This window comes from Athalia rosae, chromosome 1 (genome assembly GCF_917208135.1).
Source record: "Athalia rosae chromosome 1, iyAthRosa1.1, whole genome shotgun sequence".
NCBI lineage: Eukaryota > Metazoa > Arthropoda > Insecta > Hymenoptera > Athaliidae > Athalia > Athalia rosae.
The window spans coordinates 16,025,492-16,052,486 of NC_064026.1; the positions used below are offsets into that span (position 1 = coordinate 16,025,492).

The 26,995-nt window shown below is 41.1% G+C and overlaps 2 protein-coding genes across 5 annotated transcripts in view; one reads left to right on the forward strand and one right to left on the reverse strand.

Moving 5' to 3' along the window:
• LOC105690566 (polypyrimidine tract-binding protein 1) overlaps positions 1–14,177 on the reverse strand; it is a 296,563-nt gene extending 282,386 nt beyond the window's left edge. For 2 of the 4 annotated variants that reach the window (XM_048656170.1, XM_012408434.3), the window contains exon 1: positions 13,822–14,175. In XM_048656170.1, the coding sequence (XP_048512127.1) occupies positions 13,822–13,829 (8 nt within the window). In that variant the 5' untranslated portion in view covers positions 13,830–14,175. Of the gene's footprint in view, positions 1–13,821 lie in introns of all 4 variants that reach the window. The other 2 variants (XM_048656159.1, XM_048656165.1) reach the window with 2 other exon arrangements.
• Positions 14,178–14,827: 650 nt separating this feature from the next.
• On the forward strand, positions 14,828–22,033 carry LOC105690629 (coatomer subunit beta'). Its single transcript, XM_012408606.3, has 8 exons — positions 14,828–15,173; positions 15,537–15,888; positions 15,972–16,910; positions 17,116–17,351; positions 17,454–17,792; positions 17,889–18,488; positions 20,101–20,454; positions 21,747–22,033. Exons 1-8 carry the CDS (start codon positions 15,171–15,173, stop codon positions 21,783–21,785), a joined length of 2,862 nt encoding a protein of 953 aa, XP_012264029.1. The 5' UTR covers positions 14,828–15,170; the 3' UTR covers positions 21,786–22,033.
• The last annotated feature ends 4,962 nt before the right edge of the window (positions 22,034–26,995 follow it).

Sequence of the window (26,995 nt, forward strand, 5' to 3'; positions counted from 1 at the left end):
TAACACAGCTGAAAATGTATCGATACCACCGGAATTTGGAATCGAAGTAATTTCGTACATCGACCGCGATGGATTGCACGGAGCTAAAACCGCAAATAAGGTTTCAATACGGTGTTTACATACACGACGCGCATGCAACCCACACCACGATCACCCATCCCCCCCCCCCCCCCCCCCCTCGACTCCGAGCGAATTTTCATTTTTATTCTATTCATTGTTTCATCGTATTTCTCAACTTTTCCCCATTTCCTTCGTTCCATTGTTTCTATCCGCGCGCACAGACATCGCGCTTCTTCGATCCCACTGATTTGATTATTTCAGTATTATAGGGGAATCCGTATTCATACTTAGTTGATAAATAATCACTTACTTTTTTCGTCGATAGAGAGAAAACTAGCTGAAGTATCGTTGAGCAAAAGACGAGAAAACGTCGAAAAAATACAAAGTCGAGACTACGTGGAATATGCAAAATATAAAAGATAGATATCACGCTTCTGTACATAGGTATACGCGGTACAACAATGACGGTAGTCTACGGGGGGCACGTGTACACCTGCCGAGCAGAGTACAAAGTTTTACCTACAATGCTCAAGGGCTGTCTGGCAAGACCATATTCGGAACGCTGTTATATACCAGAACTTACGACTATCTCTGTGCAGTCCGCGTCACTGGGTCGTGAGATGTCGCATGCGGCAGACTAACAAAGTTTTCAACCCATTTCAATGATTTTTCGACACTGCGAAACACCGATTGATAACGCGCGTACGTTATGAAGAAAACGTTGATTACACCCTTCTGGTTCTTCCAGGTGTATACGGTACACCTACGTAGAGGTGTACCCTCGGATAATCTCACGTCGACGGATTCGGGAGGGGGGTGTGATGTAGTCAGAGCCATGCATTTACAAGTACGGGCTATCTACATACGAGATGGACGTGTACGGAGAGCCCTGTTTTATTCATATTTCGAAGGTATCTTATCGCCGGCGGTGGCGGTGCAGGGTGGGTGGTTGGTTGCGCACCGCGCGACTCGTGCGCCAAAATCCTCTGAATCGAGTACGCCGGCGAAATTCGCCATCGGTATGTAAACGGATTAAACGAACGGGCGTTCAAAATGCAAATTGATAGAAATGAAGGAGCGACGATGATAATTACGACGTTTTCTAACGACCTTCGTAGTTTGGCGACGTAAGGCGACGTGCGGGTGCCGGGCGCATCGGGTATGCGGCAAAATTTTCCATTACGATGTCTGATGAGAAATCGCGATGGAGGTCCGAACGAAGGAAATCACAAGCGAAACGTTTGCCCGGGTCGCACCACCCGTCGGCTGCGAATTTATACACGTGCAGTAAAGCAGAGTCGGTGAGTAGAGCGAGACCGTCAAACTCGGGAGCAGATATCATACGGTGGGTGTGTACGTGTGGGGGTGTTTATTAGTCCGCGTGGCTAATTTATATGGTACTTAATGAACAATTCCGACGTTTCCCAATCACATTCCTCGCATCCCACACCCCTCGGTCTCCTTTCCCTTCGCGATTCCTTCCTTCCTTCCTTCCTTTGACCCTCGAAAGTAGCGGGCAGTAGGCCCTTAGGGCCAAGTCGATCTCCGTCACGATCTCGTCGCCGTCGCTAGGGCCGTATATATGTTATATGGACGAATTATTATGTTATTGGAATCGGAATGGAAATCCGATTATTGTAAAGGTCCTCGATCCCTCCAGTCCACATCCGCGACGACCGGAAGTTAAGGAAATACGATGGTAATGAACATTCGGTCGTGTATAAAGGGTACGAATTTACTTGGACCGCGTGTCTGTAACCTACGTATCTACCGACCTACTACTATATACGTACATACATACCGTCTCGTGCTTCGGCGTAGAAGATCCTATGCAAAAGGATACCCCGAAGGTACCTCCGAATCCGTATTCAATTATTAAATCAACGCAACTTTAACATCCTCCGAGAATTACAAGAGCTTCTATATATGCAGGGGATTATACTCGCGAAACTAATTTTCAGCAATTTCAATGTTTCCAATTTTTTTTTTTTCATGCAGCTCTCATCATCGTTTCGACTTCCGCCGAAAAGTTTTTCGCGTCGAAACGTGATGGAATGTATATTTAATTTCGAAAAATTATTTTCAATCAAATTTTCTATTTTCTATTTTTCTTTTTTTTTTTTTTTTTAACGGAACTCGAACAAAAAAAAAACAAAAAATTATCTTACAACGCACCGACGTCCGTCGTCCGCAGCATCTTCAACGGTATAATTGATTTCTTCCGCATCTGTCTACTTTTTAATTTGATTTTTTAATTTCAATTATTTTACCAACGGCATAAAGTGCACTTTTTCAAACGGAAATGCAAAGGACGCTTCTCTTCCGGGTTCGATCTACGCCTGCGAAAGCTTTGAGGCAGTGGCCCGCGACTCGATCCTATATGCGCACCATCTATTGTAGAATAAACGATTAAAATGCAAATTTTTAACGGCACAAAATTCACCCCCATATATATACTTTTAACATCCCGACAGTCGAGAGAACCTTCCATCGTATGTCTCCTTTTCTCTTATTTTAGTTTTTTTTTTATTCGCCTTCAGGTGTGTACAGGTATTTGATCCACTTGAAAAAAAAAGAAACAAAAAAAACCTCAAAAACTATATAAAGTAGACAAAAATACGTACTGTACCCGTGGTGCTTAAATCCGTTAAAGAGTGAATGATTTTCGGTATCGCGTCATATTATATATAAGGAGGTATAGTGACGAAAACCTGTTAGACCGTAAGAAGCGACGATCGTGCATGCGATAAGATTATTACAGAGGCGTCTCGGATGGGCTCCGTACGTAGGGGATAAGAATGAGAATTTCGTATTTGAGCTCGTGCGGGTTCTTAGTATGCATTAGCGAAGCTCCGTTCCGATCTCAAGGGCTGTAGACTCCCCGCCCGAGTCCTGCGTGGACGTTGTACAGGTGTTGGAGAGAAATCTGCGCGGCAAGAGGATTCCCTGAAGAAATCCACCGTCTACCGGCTACTCCACGCGATCCCCTCTATAATCTTTTCACATCGGCCGGTTAACGTCAACTATAACCTAACCCACCCTTCTAAGCTATTATAAGCCAGGCCGTGGCCGCGACGAAACTCGACTCGACTGACGGAGATTTCGACGAAAATACCCCAGAGATTATAACCGTGGGATGATTCCGTATGATATAATTCACATATATTAGACTACGATTTTTTTTTTTCATAATTTTCACTTCTTAGGCTTCTTCGTTTTTTTAAATATACATATTTATTCATTCGTTTGTTTGTTTATTTCGTCACTGGGGCGAGTTGATTCGGTTTTTGTACAAAGAATTACCGAGGACCAAGTTCGTAGATAAAACTAACAAATAAATGAATAAGATCGAATAGAATTATGGTAATGCCTGAATAAAATGAGAGACGAAGGAGATTGGAGAAAATAAAGCGGAACTATTTTGAGATACGAAAAATGAATAAAATAAACGCGAACGAAATGAGGTAAAATAAAATATGAAATAATCGGGTAAAACGGCGGGCGCAGAATATGTTAAATCAACAATATATTCCTGAACGTGGATATTCAACTTGCACGGTTTTAGCCACACCGCATTCTCCCGTACAGTCCTTGGCGAAAATAACCAGATATTTTTCATCGTCGACAAATATAATTTTTTATAAATTTATAATAGCACGGCATAATTGTTATTGAATTTTTTCCCCACCTCTACGGGTGACATTGTCAGCTTCAACTGGGCTCAATACACGTATATATACGTATTTTTGGTGAACCGAAAAACAAGTAATAGAGAGAACGAAAAAAAAAAAAAATCAAACAATTTTCTTCGTTTTTTTTCACATTAATTCTAAAAAATAATTATAAAATCCTGCTGCAGCTGGAACGTATCCCGCGCGCAGAAAACGGCCACGGTTTGAATATAATCTACAGTAATATGATATTTCGACGATACAATATCGCGTGCGGTACAAGGATAATATAATTTTTTCACAATAGGAGAACGGTACATAAATATTTCCAGAATCACGGCGGACTGTACCAACCGCATCGCTGTTGCTGGTGCGGACTTGGTGATTTTTTTTTTTCTCTCTTTTTCGCCGTGTTTATTCATTTTTCGTACCATTTTTTTTTTTTTTTTTTTTCCAATTTTTAGTCACCGCTAGCTCAACCTCGGGCTCTGGATATTTACATTACAAATTAATGGCGTAGAGCTACCGTGCGACCGGGACAGTCGACGACGTCTGAATCTATCAGCTATAAGAACGCAGATCACATCCGTTACGATACACGTTCTAAAATTACCGCACATCAATCGTCAGAGAATTACGATACCTCTATTCCTCTGTATCGTGTAACACATCGATATCCCGTGCGAATGTTGAATGAAAATCTCACGCACTGCCGCACGCATGATAGGTACACGTGAGATCGATCCGCCGATATAGACAATAATTCGTATCGCGGTTTTACTCCGTCGCTATATTTTTTTCAATTGAGCTATAAAATTTATGCCTCGAAAAATTACGTCGTCGGAAGAACGTACGTACGTACATACATGTGGATATAGATGCGAATTTGTGCGACGAATCAAATGTAGTGGTACATACACAGGTATAGTAATATTTTACGCATAAACATATCGCATTATAGTTGGGGTGGATTCATCATTCGGAGATCAAAGGAACCCAATTACACGCCCTTCGTATACACTTTCCTGTTCGTCCATACACAGGTATACATATAGGTATACGAATACGTACGTCCTACAGGTATACCGTGTTGTCGTGTCACCGCGGCGAGTCGAATAATTCTGACACGAAAAAAGTCACCGGTATACCTAAATCGCATCCGTAGATACGTACGTAGGTAGGTAGTTAGGAAAGGCGGATCATTAAGTCGTTTGCATCGAGGTCTACGAAAACTCGAGGACCCGCAAACGGGGGGGGGGGGGGGGGGGGGAAGAAAAAAATAAAAAATTTCATACAAAAAAGACAAATGTACGAGCGATAATTTACTCCTTATTCCCTTTTCATTACTCGTATAGAAGACAAAAAAAAAAGAACCCCTCAAATCCCCACGACAGCTACTTCGCGTTTCAAGGTCTAATTCTAACGGACGAAAATTTGAATTCCTTCGCCCTAACGACTCGAGGTCCGAACGACCGTTAATTTCTAGATCGGCAGGTGTGTGCGCATTTTTTTATACCATGTAAAAAAAATTATACCGGGTATACACTTACCTACTATCACAACATACTCGAGGATATTTGAAATTATTTAATGAAAAGATAACATTATTTTATCATATATAAACATACGTATACATGTGTATTACACGGCCATAGTTGATTCTAAAATTTGAACCATGCACCTGTACCTTATCCGAGCATATCAGAGTGAAATAAGTCGACGAATAAATTTTATGTGACTATATGAAAAAATGTTAATTCACGAGGAATAAAAGGCGCGGTCACAGATAGAATCGCATTATTATTAATTTTTTTTTTTTTTTTTTTTTTTTCGTTCCCCGATTCTTTACTCGCGCTTTCGAACTGCATTCACCTGTATAAAACTTATAATAGGGCCGGCAAAACACACGTTATTGATATCGACGGTGCAACTGCTGCTGCTGCAGGAGCGCGACCTTCTCAACTTCGTTTCGCTCCGCTTTGGTTTTCGTCACTTTACGCTCCGCGCGCAATAAGCCCGGAGCACCGGCTGTACGGCAAACCGAATAAGCCCGGAGTAAACCGGATTAAAAAGCAGTTTTGAGCTTTGTTTCGCCGTTTCTATACGACGCAATACGGGGAGACAAACGAACGGCAAATTTAGCGAGATAGGATATACCGTATACGTGAAGTCGAACGTTGGCGGAAACATCGGCAGACACCGCGCGCGCGCAACCCCTTTAATTCGGACAACTTCACTTACACGCACATATTTGACAGGCCCTAACAGTAGCCGCGGAAAACAAATATCCCTTGGGAGAAGAGAAAAAGAAATTAGACGTTCGTTGCAATTGGGCGATTCATTACTCCGGTCTTCCCACTTGAAGAGCACTTTATCTCGGGCGGCGTAAAAATTTTTGCGAATTTTTTTTTATCGTCCTAAAATACGATTAAGTGACTATTTTTTTTTCATTTCTTTTTTTTTTTTTTTTTTTTTTTTTTTTTTTTTTCTTTTATTCTCGAGATACGAATCCACATAAAGTTAATTTAACTTTGCGCGGTGGTAGGAAAAAAATTTATTTGCGACCGCGGATTATCAATATAATTGGCTTGGATAGTATCAACTCGTGCGGTGCAGGAGCAGAAAATGCAGGAAAATTTTGCAACATCTGCAAAGAAGAAAAAAAAAAAAAGCTCGGAAAATTGCGAGAGGAAAAAAATGAACGGTATAACGGTCGCGTGCGGGATGTGCATATATTTCGAAAAATGTAATTGGATGTGTATAAAAAAGCGCAAATTTCGAAATCCACTTAACTCTGAAAACGTACGCAACGTGGAGTTCTATATTGTACACATGTGTATGTATGAAAAAATATAGTCCAGCAGCAGTTTTCCTGCGGCACGAAGGAAATACGATAGCTTACGTATACGGGTATACAGACGCAGATGCACCGTCAAGGTAAATGCATTACAGTGCAGACTCGGTGTTTTAGTGTTTGCATCTGTAGAGCGTGTTCGGTCGCAAATACGACCGGGCTTCGCTGTACCAACTACAATGGGCTCGGTAACGAGATACGTATGTATTCGCGTACGTACCCATGTATAGCGTGTGCAGCTCGGATGTACACGTTCATACGGGGGTGGATTAGGGATCGATAACAAATAATAATCAATTGATTGGAAGTTGTTGACCCATTCATTGCGAGAACACGTGAGGGGTTCACCTGTTCCGCGACGTCCGTTTCCCTCTCTGCCCCATACCCTCGACGACCACCCCGGTATACCTATGGGGTTATCCATTTTAACTCCTGTACCAAGTCCTCGGTATGAAAAAATATATTCATATTTTCTGTTGTTTCCTCCCAATTTTTTTTACAAACGAACTAATTTACTACGCTTTTTTCGGACGGCCAAAAAAATTATTCACCATTCGCTCCGAACGGTTGTCGATTCGTTTTGAAAATTTTTCGAAAAACGTAACGAGCTGCCACGATTTTTCTACCTCGACATGATCGAAATAAGGTCGATAATTCTAGGTGAAATGCATATGGCAATGATTGAAAAATTTCAAATAGAAGCTCGTGTTTCGGATTGTGATGGAAAAAACAAAAAATAAATAAAAATTTCCGACGTTACGAAAGTTGTGGGCCCGCAGTCACCGTCATAAATTTCGTAAATGAAATCCGAAAAATTTACGGGGAATTGAATTAGATAATGCGGATCGAGTTGACACGAAATGTCCCATGTATATGCGCATTCGGCGTACGGGCCGATTCTGCGGATATATACATATATTCACCACCGCATTTTGTTATCGTACCTAACTATCGAATACATATACCTGATTGCACATACGCGTAACCATTACGCGTGTATAGGTATATATAACGCTGTATGTATACCTAGAGCTTAATACTTACGACTAAACCGTGTGTAAAGCTGGAATTACACATGATCAGATAAAATCACAAGTCCGATAATAATGTACACAATATCGCCCTGCTGTACATGGTCGTTATAAACCAGCCGCAATAAACGATTAAACAAATGGACCAATTTTAACATGCTTTCCATACTGCGTCGGATCGGCAATAACAAACAGTTATATGTATACACGTATACCGATAAACGACTCTAATTTACCCCGAATTAAATATATAAATTATTCAAGAAATAAATAATCAATTAATTCTCAACGTCAGTGTAATTATACACATTATACGTGCGCGCAGTTATTAGACGAGGTAATCAGTGCAGCGCGTTGATTAGAATGTAGAAAATAACGACGACCGATGGCGCATAATCTTTTTTTTTTTTTTTTTTTTTTTTCTATCCAAATTATTTCATCCGCAGCGCCTGTTGCGCGTAATGATTACGCACAGACAGAGCGAAAATGATATTGTATGATAATCAACGGTCGCACCGGTTGTCGTAGTTTATGAGGTGGGATGAAATTAAGGGATCATGTCGGCTTTAATTAGGGTGTCGCATCGACGCTACCGTCGTCAAAATAACAACGTCTGCCCGCACCGGTACATGTAGTCCCCGGTATCGAGCTTAGCGCGAAGATAATTTCCATGCACGGACGAAATGTTTGACACCGTCGCATCTGTATCCGACACGTATACGCGCGTCGATGGATAATACGAATAAATTGTCATCGGTGTAACGCACAAACTGTAGACCGTAGAATGGCGTGGGCATCGATAAAGATCGGGGTAAATTTGGTAGCGGTAAGACACACGGTGAGCACGGTGCGGTATTTTCAGATGAGATGTGCCGCGTGCAAGGTCGCACCAGCGGCGGCAGGAGGATCGCCACATTGCGGTTGCCGGTGCTTTTGATCGACGCACCTGCTATGAATTTACCCCATCGCAAGACCCATGTTAGAGCGACGCACGGCGGTCAGAGGATATACCTTTCGAACACCTGTGCCAAAAGGTGTTTATCCAATATGGCGATATCTTCTCGTCATTTCGTCAAAACGTTATCTACACGCTCGCGTACAGGGATACGGGGACAGGTGAATGAGAGAGCGAGCTTTACTCGTGGTTAAGTCCTGTGACTTATCGCCACGTGTTACTCTACGTTCGGATCTAATTTCACGTTCAGTTACGAATCATCGTGATCTGAAGATATACGTGTTATTGCGTTGGATAGAATTAGCGGATTATTAACCAAGCGACGATGTATGGACGTGGCGATTTCGAATTTACGCGGTACATTAAATATACATACTTTGTAAATTGCGCGATAGGAAACGATAACGCACGTCGGTTGTAGGGCATCAGCCTGGAGTGACGCTGAAAGCCTTCAAATGACAATCGAGCGCAAATTGTAACGTGTCGCCTGACAATGTTAACCGGTAAACGTGTGCGTACGATGTTATTCGCATTATAATAATGCATGGTTCGCTTTTCCCGAAGGAATAAAGCGTACATCATCACGTACGCGACCGACTACTCAAACAGATATACATACATCACCCGACCAACAATCCCGTCCACCATAATTGTAATACATCGCATGTACAATGCGACAGTGCAGATTATTTCCGGTATAGAATTATCATCCCCGTCGCGTGTATTCGATTCGTTTCTTTTCTTTTTTTTTTTCGTTTTTTATCAAACCTTTCGAAGAAAAGGTTTAAAACATCGGCGATCGAGGCAAGGTGCACGAGAACAGAAAACTCGGTCATCGTCGTCTGCAGAGTTGTGACATTCCACAAATTCCATTATTTCGAAATTCGATTCATAGTATAGGCGCCACCAAAGAATACAACAATTCCTTCATGTTTACACACGAATTTTCTTAATGTCGAAGCGTACAGGTGATACGGTGAATATTTTCAATTGAAGGGCTGTAGACTTTGTCAAGGGGTCGAGTTTAAACGAACACTGATCACAAGTTCCGTTATATTTGCAAGTTGAACATTGACAAAGTTACAGGTATCGTGAATTGTGTTATACCGATGGAAAAAATGGATAGAAGTTTCGTTTGTCATTTGGCGACCGAATGTGCGAGCGATTCGTTGGGTGAAAAAAAATTTGAAAAATTCGCGTATCACTCGAATAGTATTGATAAATTATCTCATGAGCGTCGCGCGAGCTTCGAACAAAAAGTACATTGCAAAGACTCGGACGAATTGAATCGAGGCGACAGCGTCACGGGTGTAGTACACTCATCTACCGTACACATGACGATCGGAGGTTCGTGTGTTCCACGACGACGAATACGCCGTACATAGGACAGGTATATGCATATACATCACGCACACGGCTACACGTGTGTACATAATGTCAAAAAGTTTAATAATCTAGGTCCGTTTTGCAGTCGGTATACTGTAGCGGGTACGGGGGTTCCCGTACGAACGGTGGTATATATAATATTGGTAGCGACGGTTACATCGGCGGTGGTATACGCCGGTGAACCGGGCACGATAATACTCGTGGCACGAAAGGTAATTTGAACCGGCAACCGTTTGCACCGGTCACTACCCCAGTGCTGGACCCATTGCCCAGCGAGTTACCCATCAGCTTATATATCCTCCGCATATATATATATATACACCTATACATGTGTACAGATACCGTACCTATATATATATATACCGGCGCATCCTGCAGTGTACCCGTCATGCCCTGTCTACACCGTCGGCAATCACCGGGTATTCATGCAACGGGCAATCTCAACCCCCCCCCCCCCCCCCCCCCTAAACTCCTTCCCCTCCGACACCCCCGCGACATCCCGCGGGTGCAGCAACCAGAAACACGCGCGCAATCCTGAAATTATATTCATAGGTTGTTCGCGCTGCTCATCGTATACAGTTCCTGCTTCATATCGATACATGTATACATATGTATATATATATATATATATATACATATATACGTAAATTCATTACATACGTGTAATATACTCTACGTTTCAAACGTATAAGTCTATCTCTTTATCCATGTGTACAGGTAAATACATGCACGGGAGGACTGGACTATAGGTATACGCGCTGAATATCGCGAAGCATATCATCACCGCCATACTTGCCCCCTCCCCCGAATACTCTGTACGTTTCATGCGAAGTTTCATGTATCTATATAGTATAACGAGGGATACGTTTACACGGCTTCATCTATCGCTGCGTATAGGGTAAATCCATTGTAATTAGAACGGGAGCACCCGCGTACGCGTAATTTGAACACTGAATTTTTTGATTGACTTTGAAAAAAAAAAAAATGGAAATAAAATTTTCTTTCTCGCGTTGGGTGCATATGGGTATATCGTGTACGTGACGCATACCGTTGCAAGTCATTCGTTTACTTGAAGTCCTTCAAGAAAAGAAAGAAAAAAATTTATGACGATTATTGCTTAAGAATAGACGAAGTCGAGTTCATACAAAGCGATTCTATACATAGCTGAAGAAAATCTGAATTGATCCCCCGTTGTTAGAGTTATAACGTATGGATCGCTGTGCATTCGGCCGGCTTCGTAGCGGTTGACATACAGACTGATTCGCTGACGTTTTGATCGATCGCCTCCCCGACTAGGTTGTACGGTATAGATATAAAGGTAAGGAGTACGATATTTGCGGAATTCCTCTGAGGTATGGACGAGATCATTTCACGTGAGCGATATAGCGGCGGTGTAAGTGAGTAGACGTAGAAAGGTATAATATAGGATAGACTGTGGATACGTGGGTACGTACGGAGAAACTGCTGCAACTAGTCGGATGAAGATAGGCGAGCATTCGGTGGCATTCTGCCACGAAGGAATGACGGGAGAGGTCTATTATCGTCAAAACGACATCGTTAAACCGAGGAATAATTTTAGCATTATATAGCAACCAACTTGAAAAAATATAATACTGCGATGACGACGACGACGATGATGGTGATGACGACGTGATACGCGAAACACCGTATCGAAGCATCGTTGGCTAAAACCATCGTGCGACGGAATTTATAAAATGGAAATAAGAAATTAATAATGAACCATGATTAGAAACGATAAAATACACGCCAGAACCGTCGCAGATGTGACAGAGTAATAACGATAACTTTAGAAACGGCAATGCGTACGACATCGTGAAAAATGAACGTTTAGCGCTCGTTGATGGTCAGCGTAACTCAGTTAGCGATAAGAGCAAGCCAATAGTCTTTCCTGCATGCGCGGAGACTTTGTAAGATAATGAGCATTAATTCTTCCGGAGTTATTATCAGCACTCGTTGCTTTGGTTCAACTGGCCAATGACCAGCGGCGACCGACCGCTCGTGGCTACTGGCTAATGGTGGCTAATTGTCAAGCCACGCCTTACGTACGTTTACTTAAAAGCCAAATGCGGCAACCGTCGCGTGCTGTTTTACTAAAATCATACATTCAACAGAAAAAAGAATTAAACAAGGTAGGAAAAACATATCCGCATAAACATCTCTCTCCGTACTGTGTTGCGCACGATTAATCGTACGGTGCATGACAATGTCGTTGAGCCACGAGAGGTAATCTTTTTTTTTTTTCTTTGTTTTTGTAATTGTTTCACTCCTCATTTCGCGACATCCGCGGTCGGATTTTTCCCGAGCTATCGGGTCGCCTCGTACAAACACGCGTGTGTATCTATGCATCTGTGTACCTACCGTACACCCGAGAATCGATAGACTCGTGAATTCGTCGTCGAGGAGCTAACGAACGAACTAGCTAATGGATAGAGTCAATTAACATTTGAGAGATTCAAAGCACGCATTATTAATCCCTGTAATGTAATTATATGAAAACGAATTAGGTACATATACCATCGGTTGAAATGCGCTCCACTTTGCATATTCAGTCACAATGAGTTTTATTCGCCGAATTCTTTGTAGCTGTTATGTGAATGTCAAATTGATAATGAAAAAAAAAATTTGGGACTGTGGGTAAAATCGATTGTTTATATGATTCGCCGGAGGATAAAATCGAAGCTAAAACATCCTCGTTCGTAGGTATAGAATCTTAGAACAATCGAGCTGTTGTTTCTCAACATGAGGATAATTTTAGATTTTAGACGCCGAGATGCGACTCTTGTTATTTGCCGTTAACATGACGACGCCTCTGTTGTACGCGTTCACGCCCGGAGCTGATATTCTCGCATGCCTAATTGATTTCGGGAGCCAAAATCCTGAAATTCCCTCTACCGTAATAATCGATCTACAGGTCTCGAATTTCGATAATTTGTTCTGAAAATATACAGGGAAAATATGTGCATTGTAAATTATGTAATGAAATTTTGCAATCGGTACGAATCGCACTACTGGGAATTACAGCGGCGCGGCCGACCCGGCGGTTTGGTTTGAAAAATCGAAGATGCGAAGGTGGAGTATCGTTTTCACAACGATAACAAGAGATAACGGAAACCATATCCATTGCAAAGTAAGTATCCTTCTACCGTCGAAGTTGTAGACGTAGATATCATAATATTCGTAAACCTATACTGATGTTTTTTAGTGCTTACTTTAACTCCGTAGAAGGTACGAAGCGAAGCTCTCTGCTAGTTCCCATGCAGATAGAAGCGCACCTATTATTTTTACCACTTTACCGCGAAGCGATTTTCAATAATACAGAGTAACGAGCTTCCGTAGGTAATTCCTTATGGATACATAAAGGTGATTCCTGGAAAAACAATGGCGGAGAATAGAAGGTCGAATGCCGGATGGGCCGTAAAATTCAAATGATCTTAACGTCCAAGTTTCAAATATAATCGCGTATAGATACAGGTGGCTCGAGAAGTGGCGGTTATAATTCATAGAAAACTGCGAGAAATGTCTCTCTTTGTACAGCAATTGTTGAACGATATTTTCGATAATTTCAGCATGAGGTTTTTGAAGCAGTAAGAGTCGTAACTGCCGTCAGATGTGGGGTAATTTCAGCAAACGGGGATAAAATAAATTAATATTAGCAGTAAGACGTCCTCTGTTGGTATGGTACCGCGGATGTAAAAAAGACACGCGAAATGACGAAACAGGGAGAGAAAGAGATGAAAAATTGTCAGGTTTGTACGCAGAATCGGAGCAACTATTAGCCACACGTGGAGTAGCGAGACTAGACTAGGTTAGGTCGATTAGATGATAAGAGCTTATCAGGCTTACCCGTTCATCCTGGGGGACGTCTTCTGATCTCCGGAATCTCCTTTTGACGTCTAGGAATCAGGCACTCTTGCACTCACTCCGCCACGCTTTCAAAACAACAGGTTGCATGTGACGAAAATATGGCTGCCACGCGAAAAAATTTCTTCACCCGTCAAACCGATTATATATCACGATAAAACAAACAGATGTACACACTCGCTAACGATTCGAATAACCTCACCTTATCACTGAGCAACTATTTCGCTATTGACCGTTTTAATACTCGCGTAAATACCGTACGTTTTTATATTACTTTGGAAAATTTACTAGCGACACAACGACCTCGCCGTACACGAGATTGACAGTGGGCACACGTTATCATAGTACTCAACGATTACTAACCCTAACGGCATCTCGCGATAACAACCGAAACTAAAGATTTATAACAAATGCCCACCTGCCGACTACCTGCGATCGTTGAAACAAGCTGCGGATAAGGCAGACACCCCGCGACAAATTAATTTTACCCCGCGACCATAGAACTCGCAGCCAAATTCACGCGCCACTAACGTATTATCATCCAGAGGTTGTAAAATTCATAACCCAGTTGACAGATACCCTTTGATCAATCAATAGAGAAGTTTTGTTACAAAATTTTGTTATCATTAGGCCTCGACTCCGCGAAGGGCAAATTTGTCGACGACCCGCTCTACCGCCACTTAAACGCATCTAAACATGGTCTGGACATTTAATAAATTTCAAATAAATAAGTAAACCATGAAAATAATACCAATTTGAACGCAAATATGCAAGAAATTATTATATTTTCGTTTGCGGCTGATCATAATTACCTATTCCAAAATATTCTGCAACTTGTAGAAATCGTTAAAAACAGTTCGGCGTTGCTTGCTTTCACTTGCGAGTGTAGTCACCCGCCAAAAATGGTGGAGACTCTCGATCGTACGCATGTACTACTTCGATATGCTTCGATAGCGTACTGCACCCTTAAGTCTCGATTGCTTTGGATCGATCCGTATATCGGCCACGAAGGCGCCTGACATTTATTTTCTTTCGCGCGGTGATTAATGCGCCATGAGCATTCTGTACCAAGTACTGAAGGAATTATTGAAGAATCCGTTTGCTTCCTAAGCTGGAGCTGTTCATGTGTTCACTTGTCACGCATAAGTGACGAACTTATGAAATTCTGAAGTTCTATTCGTCAACCTGTCGTCTGCTCCACGATGCGCCATGTCAGTTCGAGCCACGTCTTAACTTCATGGCAGTGGTTTCGTGTTTAGGTTTACAATAAGTGTCTTTCATCTGACGTATTATCATTTCCGAGTATAGAATAAAACGATTAATTGTTAAAAATGGTAAGTTCAGTCGTACTTTCATTGTTTCTTAAATGCGGTATATAAAATCCTTGAACTAACAGCCGATGCCTTCTGAATATCGTAACAAACCCATAGCTATTCTGTTCCACGCACTGCATACGTCAAAATTCTTCAGTAGGCCGATTCGGATTATGAGTTATTCGAATCATCCTCTAATATATGCAAGTCCAATTACATTATTCAAAAAAATCCTTCCCTATTTTGTCGTTCAACATTTATCTAATCATGAATTTGTTAAGAATTGCTCAACTCCATAACCACTCACCGGAATTGTAATTAAAAGTACTTTATTTTAATGTTCCATCTCAATGCCCATCAATTGATGATTCCTTTCATTTTCAGCCGCTGCGACTGGACATCAAACGTAAGTTGACGTCGAGATCAGACAGAGTAAAAAGTGTAGATCTCCACCCGTCGGAGCCATGGATGCTCTGCTCATTGTACCAGGGTAACGTGAACATCTGGAATCATGAAACCCAAACGCTAGCTAAAACTTTTGAAGTATGCGACCTGCCAGTGAGGGCAGCAAAGTTTGTTCCACGCAAAAATTGGGTTGTCACTGGATCTGATGATATGCAAGTCAGAGTCTTCAACTACAATACCTTAGAACGTGTTCATTCATTTGAAGCACACAGCGATTACGTCAGATGCATCGCTGTCCATCCTACTCAACCTTTTATTCTAACTAGCAGCGGTGAGTATTTTTATCTCCCGTCCTTATGAGTTTGCAAAACTACTTCTAGTCGTAACACTTATTACTTCTGGCCATCCTCGCAGATGATATGCTGATAAAATTATGGAACTGGGACAAGTCGTGGCTCTGCCAACAAGTTTTTGAAGGTCATACTCACTACGTGATGCAAATTGTTTTTAACCCAAAAGACAACAACACATTTGCCAGTGCTTCTCTGGATCGAACCGTAAAAGTCTGGCAACTGGGTTCGTCCACCGCAAATTTTACCCTTGAAGGTCATGAGAAGGGAGTTAACTGCGTGGATTATTATCATGGTGGTGACAAGCCATATTTGATATCAGGAGCAGATGATAAATATGTCAAAATATGGGATTACCAAAATAAAACTTGCGTTCAAACTCTGGAAGGCCACACTCAGAATATATCAGCTGTATGCTTCCATCCCGAGTTACCGATTGTTCTGACAGGTTCAGAGGATGGGACAGTCAGAATCTGGCATGCCGGAACTTACAGACTAGAGTCTTCTCTGAATTATGGGTTTGAAAGAGTTTGGACAATCTCATGTATGCGTGGATCGAACAACGTGGCTTTAGGGTATGATGAAGGTAGCGTTATGGTGAAAGTAGGTAGAGAAGAGCCTGCCGTCTCAATGGACTCTCTAGGTGGAAAAATAGTTTGGGCAAGACACAGTGAGGTACAGCAAGTAAATCTGAAGGCACTCGGAGAGGATGCGCAAGACGGAGAGCGTCTACCGCTTGCTGTTAAGGACATGGGTGCCTGCGAAATTTATCCACAAACAATACAGCATAATCCTAATGGAAGATTTTTAGTCGTGTGTGGGGATGGGGAATATATCATCTACACCTCAATGGCTTTAAGAAATAAAGCGTTTGGACAAGCTTCTGAATTCGTGTGGGCTGCTGATTCTAGTCAGTATGCTGTCAGAGAAGGAACTAGTACTGTAAAAGTGTTCAAGAATTTCAAGGAAAGAAAGAGCTTCAAACCTGATTTTGGAGCAGATGGTAAGTTTTTTCCATACTCAATGAATTAAGCAACTGCTCCATTGTTATCAACACTCACTGAGGATGTTTTCACGATTAAACCGTTTGAGCTGTGTTAAAATTCCACATTTGTAAAAAAGTTTGACAACGTTTGAAAATTCTTTTCTATGAACAGTTCAAGTTTAGTACACTTCAAGTTATTTGTAATCTTCGTACCTCTGTTCAGGTATCTTTGGTGGATTTATGCTTGGAGTATCTTCTGGCTCTGGGCTTTCCTTCTACGACTGGGATTCTCTGAAGTTGATTCGCCGGATTGACATCCAGCCAACGCACGTATATTGGGCTGAAAATGCATCTCTTGTCGCACTGGCTACTGCAGATCAATACTTTATACTCAAATTCCATGCTGATGTAGTTAATAACTCTCCTGAAAACACCGAAGATATCGAAGATGCTTTTGAGGTGAACTTATACTTTTTCCAACATCATGACTATTTTGGTATGATACTCGTTGTAGTTTCGTATTTGACCCGGATGTTTACAATATTCTTTACTTACTTTCAGATGATTGCTGAAATGAGTGAGGCCGTGAAAACTGGTCTTTGGGTTGGCGACTGTTTTATCTATACTAACAGTGTTAATCGTATCAATTACTTTGTTGGTGGTGAAGTCGTCACCATTTCACATCTAGACAGACCGATGTACCTGCTGGGTTACGTTCCACGTGACAATAGGCTGTATCTATGCGATAAAGAACTCTCCGTCGTTTTCTATTCTCTCTTGCTCTCTGTTCTTGAATATCAAACCGCAGTTATGAGAAAAGACTTTGAAACTGCAGACAGAGTCCTGCCAACGGTGCCTAAGGAGCACCGTACCAGAGTCGCACATTTCTTGGAGAAACAGGTGAGCCTTCTGTCCATTGAATTGCATCATGCGGCTCCAAAATGAAAGATTAAACCAAAGGGTGCAAATATTCAAAAACGGTTTCTTCTTCCACAGGGTTTCAAGGAACAAGCATTAGCAGTCTCCACCGATCCAGAGCATAGGTTTGAATTGGCTTTGGCACTCGGTGATCTGAGGACAGCCCATGAATTGGCAAAGGAAGCAAGTAGCCAGCAAAAATGGCGGCAGCTTGCAGCACTCGCCACACAAAAGGGACGATTGAGATTGGCTCAAGAATGTCTTCATCATGCTCAAGACTTTGGTGGTTTACTTTTACTTGCTACGAGCACCGGTAATGCTGGAATGATCAGAAAACTCGGTGAAGCTGCCGATGATTCAGGAAAAAACAATATTTCGTTCTTGTCTAACTTCCTATTGGGAGATATCGATAAATGTTTGGATATCCTGATAAAAACCGACAGGATTCCAGAGGCCGCGTTCTTTGCGAGAGCTTATGCTCCAAGCAAAATATCAGCAGTGGTAAAATTATGGCGTGAAAAACTTTCTACAGTCAGCGAAAAAGCAGGACAGAGTCTAGCGGATCCAGAACAGTATGAAAATTTATTTCCGGGGTTCCGGGAAGCTCTCAAGGTCGAACAGTTCCTGAGAGAAGAAGCTAAACACACTATCCCAGCTGCAGCTTACCCAACGGTCACGGTAAGTTTTTGTTGGTATAGCTCACTTCTCAAATTCAAGTATTATGGGGCCATTCAAATCACATAACTTGCATTTTGACCTGAAAGAAAACTTAAAACTGATAACATTAGAGTCAATCAGAGACAAGGGTATTAAGAGTGTTGAAGACCTTGTATAGCATGGCGTGAGAAAATAGGTACACATAAGCAGCCAGCATTGTAACGATTCAAGGGGCGTGACTGCAGGACATAATTCACTGTCACCATGCTGATACCAATGACAATTAAGTTGTAACAACATATTTATCTTGAAGTTAACTCGCACGTACCCTAACCCAATTATAACAAATACATTTTAGATTATATTAGCTATAAATAATGATTTATTTGTACGCCTGTACAGCACCACGTTTTTAATATTTCAAGGATAGTTAAGGCGTCACGCCAATTTAACTTTGAGCCTTGACGGAATTGCAGCCATTCACTATTTGCAATTTGGTGAATTCACCCCTCAACAGGTGACTTCAATCGTTACTACATAGATGAATAGCTAAAACAAACGAGACAGTATTGATAAGTCCTAATTTGTGTTGTTTCACAAGAAATGACCTCCAGATCTCAGTAAGCAAGATTATTCAATGTGTATGAATGAATAATGCGGATTCTTTTTATACACTATTACATCAATATTGATTGGTTTCATGAAATCTTCAATATTATAACCCATTAACATTGAATTAGTTTTTTTCTTAGAGCAAGCACTGGAATAGTGTCTCAAATCGATAGAATATCAAAGATACCTTCAGTGTGACAATTAGCTTTTGCTACTTGAAAAATCTCAAGTTTTATGGGTCAGCTGCTGTTCAGGATATCTCATGTTGCGATCAGGAATTATCCACACCAAGTTCGATTCGAATAGGTCTTTGATAATGAATTGTGAAAACGTGTAAAGTTAGGGGTGCGATTGGACCTTATACTGAATCTTGGCTTTAACGATCAGCGATCACAGATATCGACGAGTAAACCGGGTGAGCTGGTTTATGGTGATTGCGCAACAATAAACTGATATTGTATTTATGTAGTGCAAATCATCTCGCCGAGACTAATCCATTACCTAAACCAATCAAGTTCCAATCTCTGGCCATAACTGTAATAACAATAACAATCCAGTGTTCCAGAGTTACATAATATTTTTATGGTCACTCATAACCACATTGTAAAGTGTTAACACTAAGTTACGCTTGTTATAGAAAGTAGAGATTATTCGCTCTATTATTATTGATCAAAACCAGAAATCACAATGCCCTATATTGAACTATCCTGTGTATCAAGGCATATCTTTTTTAACCCACAAATATCTCACTACCATTCAACAACTGAACTCATTTGTTGATCCCCATTATCACGTGTTATACAAATATTACTATACTTAAAAATAAATAACACAACACCCAGAGTCTCTGTTGCCGCAACATCGTGATGCTAATACTCCCAACATCCTAAGTTACAAAAACTCAACAATATAATAAAATTTGATTGCTCTTTCAAATAGTCTGTGACACCGGTTTCACAATACCTTACCTTAAGAGACTCACATGATTTCATCACTTATTTATTACTGTTCTTGTTTCTAGTTAAATGTTGCACGCAAACCACTGGAGGAAATGCAAGTTGCTGAAGAGGCTGGCAAGTTCGTTTATAGAGGGGAGCCACTGCCAGGGGCTTCGGACGAAAGTGTACAGCCAGCTGCAGCTGATTTCTTAGCTGACAGGCTATTAGATCTAGATATTAGCCAACCAATTTCATCCACAGTTGCATCTCAAGCCACGCCAAAACCTTCAGCTGTTCCGATCATACCTTCCGTCATCTCGCAACCCATGGCATCTCAAAAAGCTTCAAAACCATCAAGCACCACGAGACCACTGACCACAGAAGATGAAGATGACATAGACTTTGACCTCGAGCTTGATGAAAACATCGATACTACCGTAAGTTCAATGCTAAATTGAAAGCTTGTTAAAGTATAAGCTGGAAACTTGAACAACGGTTTTTCTCTTTCATTAACCGGTTGCCTCATATACATGAGAATGTGAACGAGAATTTCGTGATATTGGATTTCTTGAAAGAGAGTAACTTCATTATTGACCTGTAAATGAGGCTGATCAGTTTCAAACCATTAATTCACCATTTCGAGTAGTTCCGCAAAACAGGGTTGTCACAACAATCAGCCAGCCATGAGGCCAATGTGAACGCATGACTGAAACAATTTGTCTTGGGGCACTGGTTTTGAGTTGTAAATGTCATGATAATATAGTGAATTAGTGACGGGATAAGGCGCGAAACTGTAAGCTAACGCGCAGTACGGAGCGGTATTAGAGAAAAGAAAGAGAAAAAGCCTGCAATTAGACGACGCTTTAGTGCCGTTAATGCTGTTATACGTAGCCGTAACGCTAGAAGGGTATAGAATTACCAAAACAGAGTATACTGACCAGGAGAGAATCAGGTATACAAGAGCTTACACGAGAGACCAGCTGCAAAGCTGCGAGCAAGTCGTATCGTCAAATAAACCAATGAAAGCTGAAACAAGCCGGCAAGAATAAATAATAATAAAAAAAAAAAAAAAAAAAAACAAAAACATGAGTAGGGTCAACTATCAAGGAAGTCCTTTTTTTCTACATCGACTGCAGATTTCAAAGGTATGCTCTGACCAACCATGCGCATTGTTTGGTACAAAAGGTCTGTTGAACAATTTAATATCCCTACGTGAAAAGTAACTCCTCTCCAGTATTTTATCATTCTTTGATGATCTGGATCAAGTGGAGGATATTCCAATTCAGAACGTGGTTTTGATTTGCAAAATCTGTTGGTTTAATATTATTCTTCCACGGCTTTATTCGATTTATTGGACCACGTCAGTCATGTGACTCGTGCGTAACGAGGAACCTCGGTATAATAGCATGGAGCAGAGCGTGACAAAACATAGGCTAGCAAAGGTAGGGGGTTTTTCTGCCTTCAGGGTGGGTTGTTATGGAAACAAGGCCGTAAACAAAATACAGCGTGACTGCTGGTGAGTAAACAGTAAACCAGACGAAGAAAGTCAGGGGTGCACCTTTACCCTCGTTTGTATCAGTTACCTGTTACGGCTATAATTAACTGCTTTCAATTTTCACGGTGCACTTTAAAGCACCCCTAAATAAACAACTTTCTTCTCTTCAGTTTTTTAATTTTTCCCTAATCCTGAATTAGTCTCAATTAAGTAAATATTTTTTGCTTGTTTCAGGATGTAAATCTGGACGATGATTTGCTGGGAGAGGACTAACCCATCCAAAATGAGAATTTTGCGAGCTCCTGCTAATCTTTAATCTGTTTTTCAGCTCTGAGGAAATTCCGAACAACTCTCATCTCAGTCATTCCCTTCAATAAGCATTTTGAAGTATTAATAGAAACGAATCAATTACTTGTGGAATTTTATTTCACGCCAAAATATTGAATAATTATGACCTTATTGTATAAGAAGGGTACACAATTATAAATATTGTATAAGATTTAAATATATTATTGAAATAATATAATATCTCAATAATAATATCAGCACTCCACGCGCCAACAAAAAATCATCCTCTTCTATTTTTACGTGGGTTTAAAAGGCTTTACAGTCTTAAATATCTCAAGTAATGCATGTCCTTCAGAGAGCCCAACGCGGTACTAAGTGATTCGGTTAGTAAGCGGGACTAAAATGTTTTGAACGCACTGGGTGCTGTAACAGATACACCTGGTTGTTTATATAATGATGTTTATAAGTATTATACTCACCGTACCATCTGTTTAACAAATAATCTTCACAAGCTGGCGGCAGTTTATAGAACGTTTAACCGTTGACCAATCTTCGCTAACGAGTTGAAAATTTTTGCCAAGATTTTAATCATCGAGTGAAAATATCTCTCGTTTGACCCGCCGTACCCGAACCTACATATATATTTTATCAAGTACTTTTCGGCTAATAAGAGGTCATTTCCTTTTTTGGGATTTGTAAAAACTTGAAGCAGATGAATTTCAATTTTGGGAATAAATGTTGATATTACAGTAGATGAAAAATTGTATCAACTAAAATTGAATCGATAGATTTACAAGAAATGTTTCTAACAAAAATTTCCAAATAATCCCTCCTTCATGGTAGATGAAGTATAAACGTGACCGATACCAATCGTGACTGAGCGATTGAATTCCTAGAAATTTGCCTTTCGAGTCGACCGATTATTCGCACTTAGCTCGCCATTTACGGAGCTCGGATCTTCGGTATCCATCCCTACAGCTTTCGTAATTCGTAAATATAAAACGTGGCGTGTTATACGGTAGCAAGAACGTTTGGCAAAACAGTGCAGTTAGCACAGCGCGTACGTGCTCGATGCGAAGTACTGCACGGGCACGATATCGCTACTACCCATACGAGCCTCGAGGAACATGAGGAACCAGCCTGCACCAGCTCTGAAGAACCTCCTCTACTATGACAAACTAACGAGACCTCAAAGGCACGCGTGTGGCCGGGCAAAATATATAAATTAATACCAGCAGAAAGAGGATTTGCGTGGAGCTGCAGTAACAGCAGCTAGCGAGGCTTACTTTAAACGCACGGTACTTCATCTAAATCACATGTATTAGTGAATATGTGTATGGGGCATTCCTTGTCAACTCGACCAGTTTCTTACTCTATTGGATTTTTCTTTTTTTACCCTTACAAGTCTGCAAAAAGAGACTCAAGAAATAAAATCTCATCATTCCTTAACTACTGATCAGGTAATCTCTTCATTAGGAGATATGAGGAGTTTGGCTATCTCAAGAACGCTTTCATCGCGGTGTTGAAACAAAAAAAAATTTAAATACTCCTCTGGATATTTTGGAAGCAGGCCAGAAAAATGCAGAAAAATGTGAAAAATCACCTTTACGAGTTCACATGAAATGCCCCTTACGTATGTAGCGTGCGCTTGGTACTCGTACCTATCGCAGAAATATCCGAGCTACGCAAGTAAACGTGTACGTATAAGTTAATATCACAATGCGAAGAGGGTCATCGGATTCTGTACTTATAACAGAGCAATGTAAAACGTACGACGAGGAACGTTGCGGAATTACGTGCAGAGCACCGGCGATTCAGGAGTAGAGGCGATTTTCTGGCTGACGTTGCGGTTTTTGTTCTAAAAAACCCCTCGCACTACGGTAGCGCTCGATGAATTCATTTCACATACATATAAGGTCTTGAGAAGTACTGCACACGCAGTAAATATTCGGTGAATCAGCTTAGCATTACTTCTGCAGTATTCTTATCCACCGAATTACAAACGATTACGTTGTTTTCCTTTTTCCTGCAACTAATATGTCGAACGGGATGACTCATCACATCGATACGAGTAGAGCGCAAATTTTATCTGCATTATTAACCGCCTTATTAAATTCCATCGTCGCTATACGGTGATAAAATATTTTGTGATTCGAATTGCAAATGTTGAACTTTTGGATATTCGATAACGATCCTCATTGGGGGCGAAAAAATCTTTCACAAGATAGAAAAAAAATGCCGCGGTGTGCGAAGAAACGGGATAGAAAAGGAAACAGAAAAAAAATTGTTCGATGAAAGGAGGGAAGTAAGGGAGGACCGAATACGAACGTACGTTAGCGCCCGCACTCAAAAATAGAAATAGCTCCGTTGACACCCCGCTACAAATTGCCCGCGTCATTGCGCCTCGGCTCGTCGACTTCTTCAGCTGTATACGTAGGTATACATATACCGCGCAAAGGGAAAAAGATTAATAAGAGGAATATTCGTGTTCAGCCTGGAGAAAGAGCCTTCGAGTCGATGTCGCTAGTATAATTAACTAATACTAGCTGGCATAATGATATGTGGTGACTTGACGACGAATAGAGAAATGGGAGACGGTATTAATACTTGACTTTTTCAATTTTATCCACGCTTGCCTCGTAAGAATCCATATATTATAGAGAAAATTCACACCGATATAATCTCGAACAACTGAAACGCAACGCCAATTGATAAATAAGATCGAAGAGTGTAGATATATACATATACCTCTAGAAAAAGTAGGGGTTCGTGTGGAAAATGGGCGATAAATCAATCATAAGTCTAGTGTCCTTAGTTCAAGGGATGGCGCATGAGAATCACAAAGATGATTGTAGAAAAGAGTCGCATTTCCGTTCACCAAGCGCGCTCTACATCTCAACTCTCAAGTGCGATCGTGTATACCTACGTATAATATATTATTTGGTGGTACACCGTTCGAATATACGGAGTGTACGACGGTGTACGAGTCCGTAAATATTTAGCCACGCGTTTAGACGCCGGTGTATCGTTATGACATCCCCGCCAGCTCCACAAACAAATCCAAACGAAGCGTAAGCTAAATTCTCGTGTATATAATATCATACCAATACGTTATATCGGCTGGACCCAGTCCGAGAGTTATTTATGGTCCCTTTTATGCGCTCTCTGCACAGTCAACGAATAGGAGCATATAATATCAGGAACAGTGATCCCTTGTGCCCGCAAACCTTTCGCTTCGACCAACAAAAATAAAATGAAAGGTAATAATTTAATAAATAAACATTGAGTGGAAAGAAGTGCAATCTCGCGCAGCGTCATCGGGGCGATGCCTTCGACGGTGGATGTATATCGATTTTAGCGCGGAATAATCACGTTTCGAACATTGTCAATTGTTAACTGTAATATACCGCTAGACACAGATTGAAACGTAGAAAAGAAATTGTCGCATGCAGATTTCAAGGGATAATAAATGCGTCAAGAGTATGTGATTGGATTATTAGCCGTTGATAATTACCGCGAACTCCGGAGTGGCGTGGCTCGTGTTACGGTTTCGCCGAATGTCCATCGCCTCCGGGAAGATTGTAATCCTAATACTATAGGGTGGTGAGGATACGCGATATGTATTCGCTTTCGTTTGCGAGGTTCGATTAATTATCAAACCCGGAAAACTAAAACGCACTACCGCACGACCCTTGATATACAACGTTGCTTCTTTTCTCCCTGCAGTTTCTCGACCCTACAGTTCTCTTTTTTTTTCGACCCCGTAGGCTCCGCATGACGGTTTCTAGGTGCTGCGCTGCTGTGAAAATCCAAAACATTCCCCTCTAGGTATATATTTAAATATAAAATAACTGTACAATGTGCTCGTACAGTATATAAGGTATACATATGAAACACGTTCGAACGTACGTCGACACCTCTGAGACGTAGAAAATCACGATGCGAAAGAAAAGTGAGGAGAATCGTGAAAAGAGCAAAAGAAAGAAAGAAAAAAAAAAAGATAAAAATAAGAACGAGAAGCTGGATCGATGAAAATATATATAAAAAAAAAAGAGAATCAAAAAAAAATGCAAACCGCTGTCGCTGTCGCTGCTATACATACGTATAGACTCGAGTAAAAGTATCGTGTGCACGTGTGCCGGCATGATGTGTGCCGCTGCATTCAGCGGCTAATAGTCGCCTAAACGGTAGACACGCCTGCCTGTCGCCATACGTCACTTCGCCCAGAGAAAGCACGATCGTGTCTTTAAAATGAGCAGCTTCGACTTGGTTTTTTCGCAACGGAAATAGGCGGTATACCTAAAACCACGGTATTCGACGATAATTTTGTGCAGACGATAAAACTGACGAATGATAATATAATTAAATCGATGTCCGCTCGGACCTTTTCAGATCGTTGCGATTGTAAGGAAATTGACTTTGAAAGTTTCACGCGGTCTACCGATGTTTTTCTCGTGCTCTCTTCCACTCTCAAGTTTCATTCTCGATCGAAACATTTTGAGCATACCTCTACAAACTATACCGCACGAGATAGAAGACAGCGAGCAGCCTGAGAGCGGAGACATTCTTCTCACTTTTCACTCAGCTGTCGCCCGTCTTTCAACGCCTGACTTGGCTTCTAATTCGACCCCGATATACCACAGTGTGAATCCTATTCCGATTCCGTTCCTACCCACGAAATAATTATCGGAGAGGGTGCGGAAATGTATGTGACGGTGCGCCGAGAGAAAATATACGCGCGATTCGTATTCCGTGATTTTTCTAAAACTTACGTATATTCTTATGGGAAGTCAATAGACAGAGAATCGATGTTACACGCACAGAGATATGTATACATAAATCACTCGAATTAATTGGACGGGGTCAAATACAAAAGTCGAGTTAAAAATTGGAAAAACAATTTTATCGAATATCATACGGTATATACTTATATTGGCCGCGTTGATTGAACTTTTCATACAAGATAATTAGCACGAAGTCATCTGCGGTGAACGTAGCAGAGGGAATGATTTTCTTTTTTTTTTTTTTTTTTCTCGTGACATATATCTTTATTAATTGCATTTTCTCGTGTGCCTATAATCGCTTGTACATATATTTTATTAATTCGTCGCAAATTATATTATAAGCGCACGAGTTTAAGACTCTGCAATCACGATTGAGGATTCGTTAATATCTTTTATATAGGTGTAGGAAGG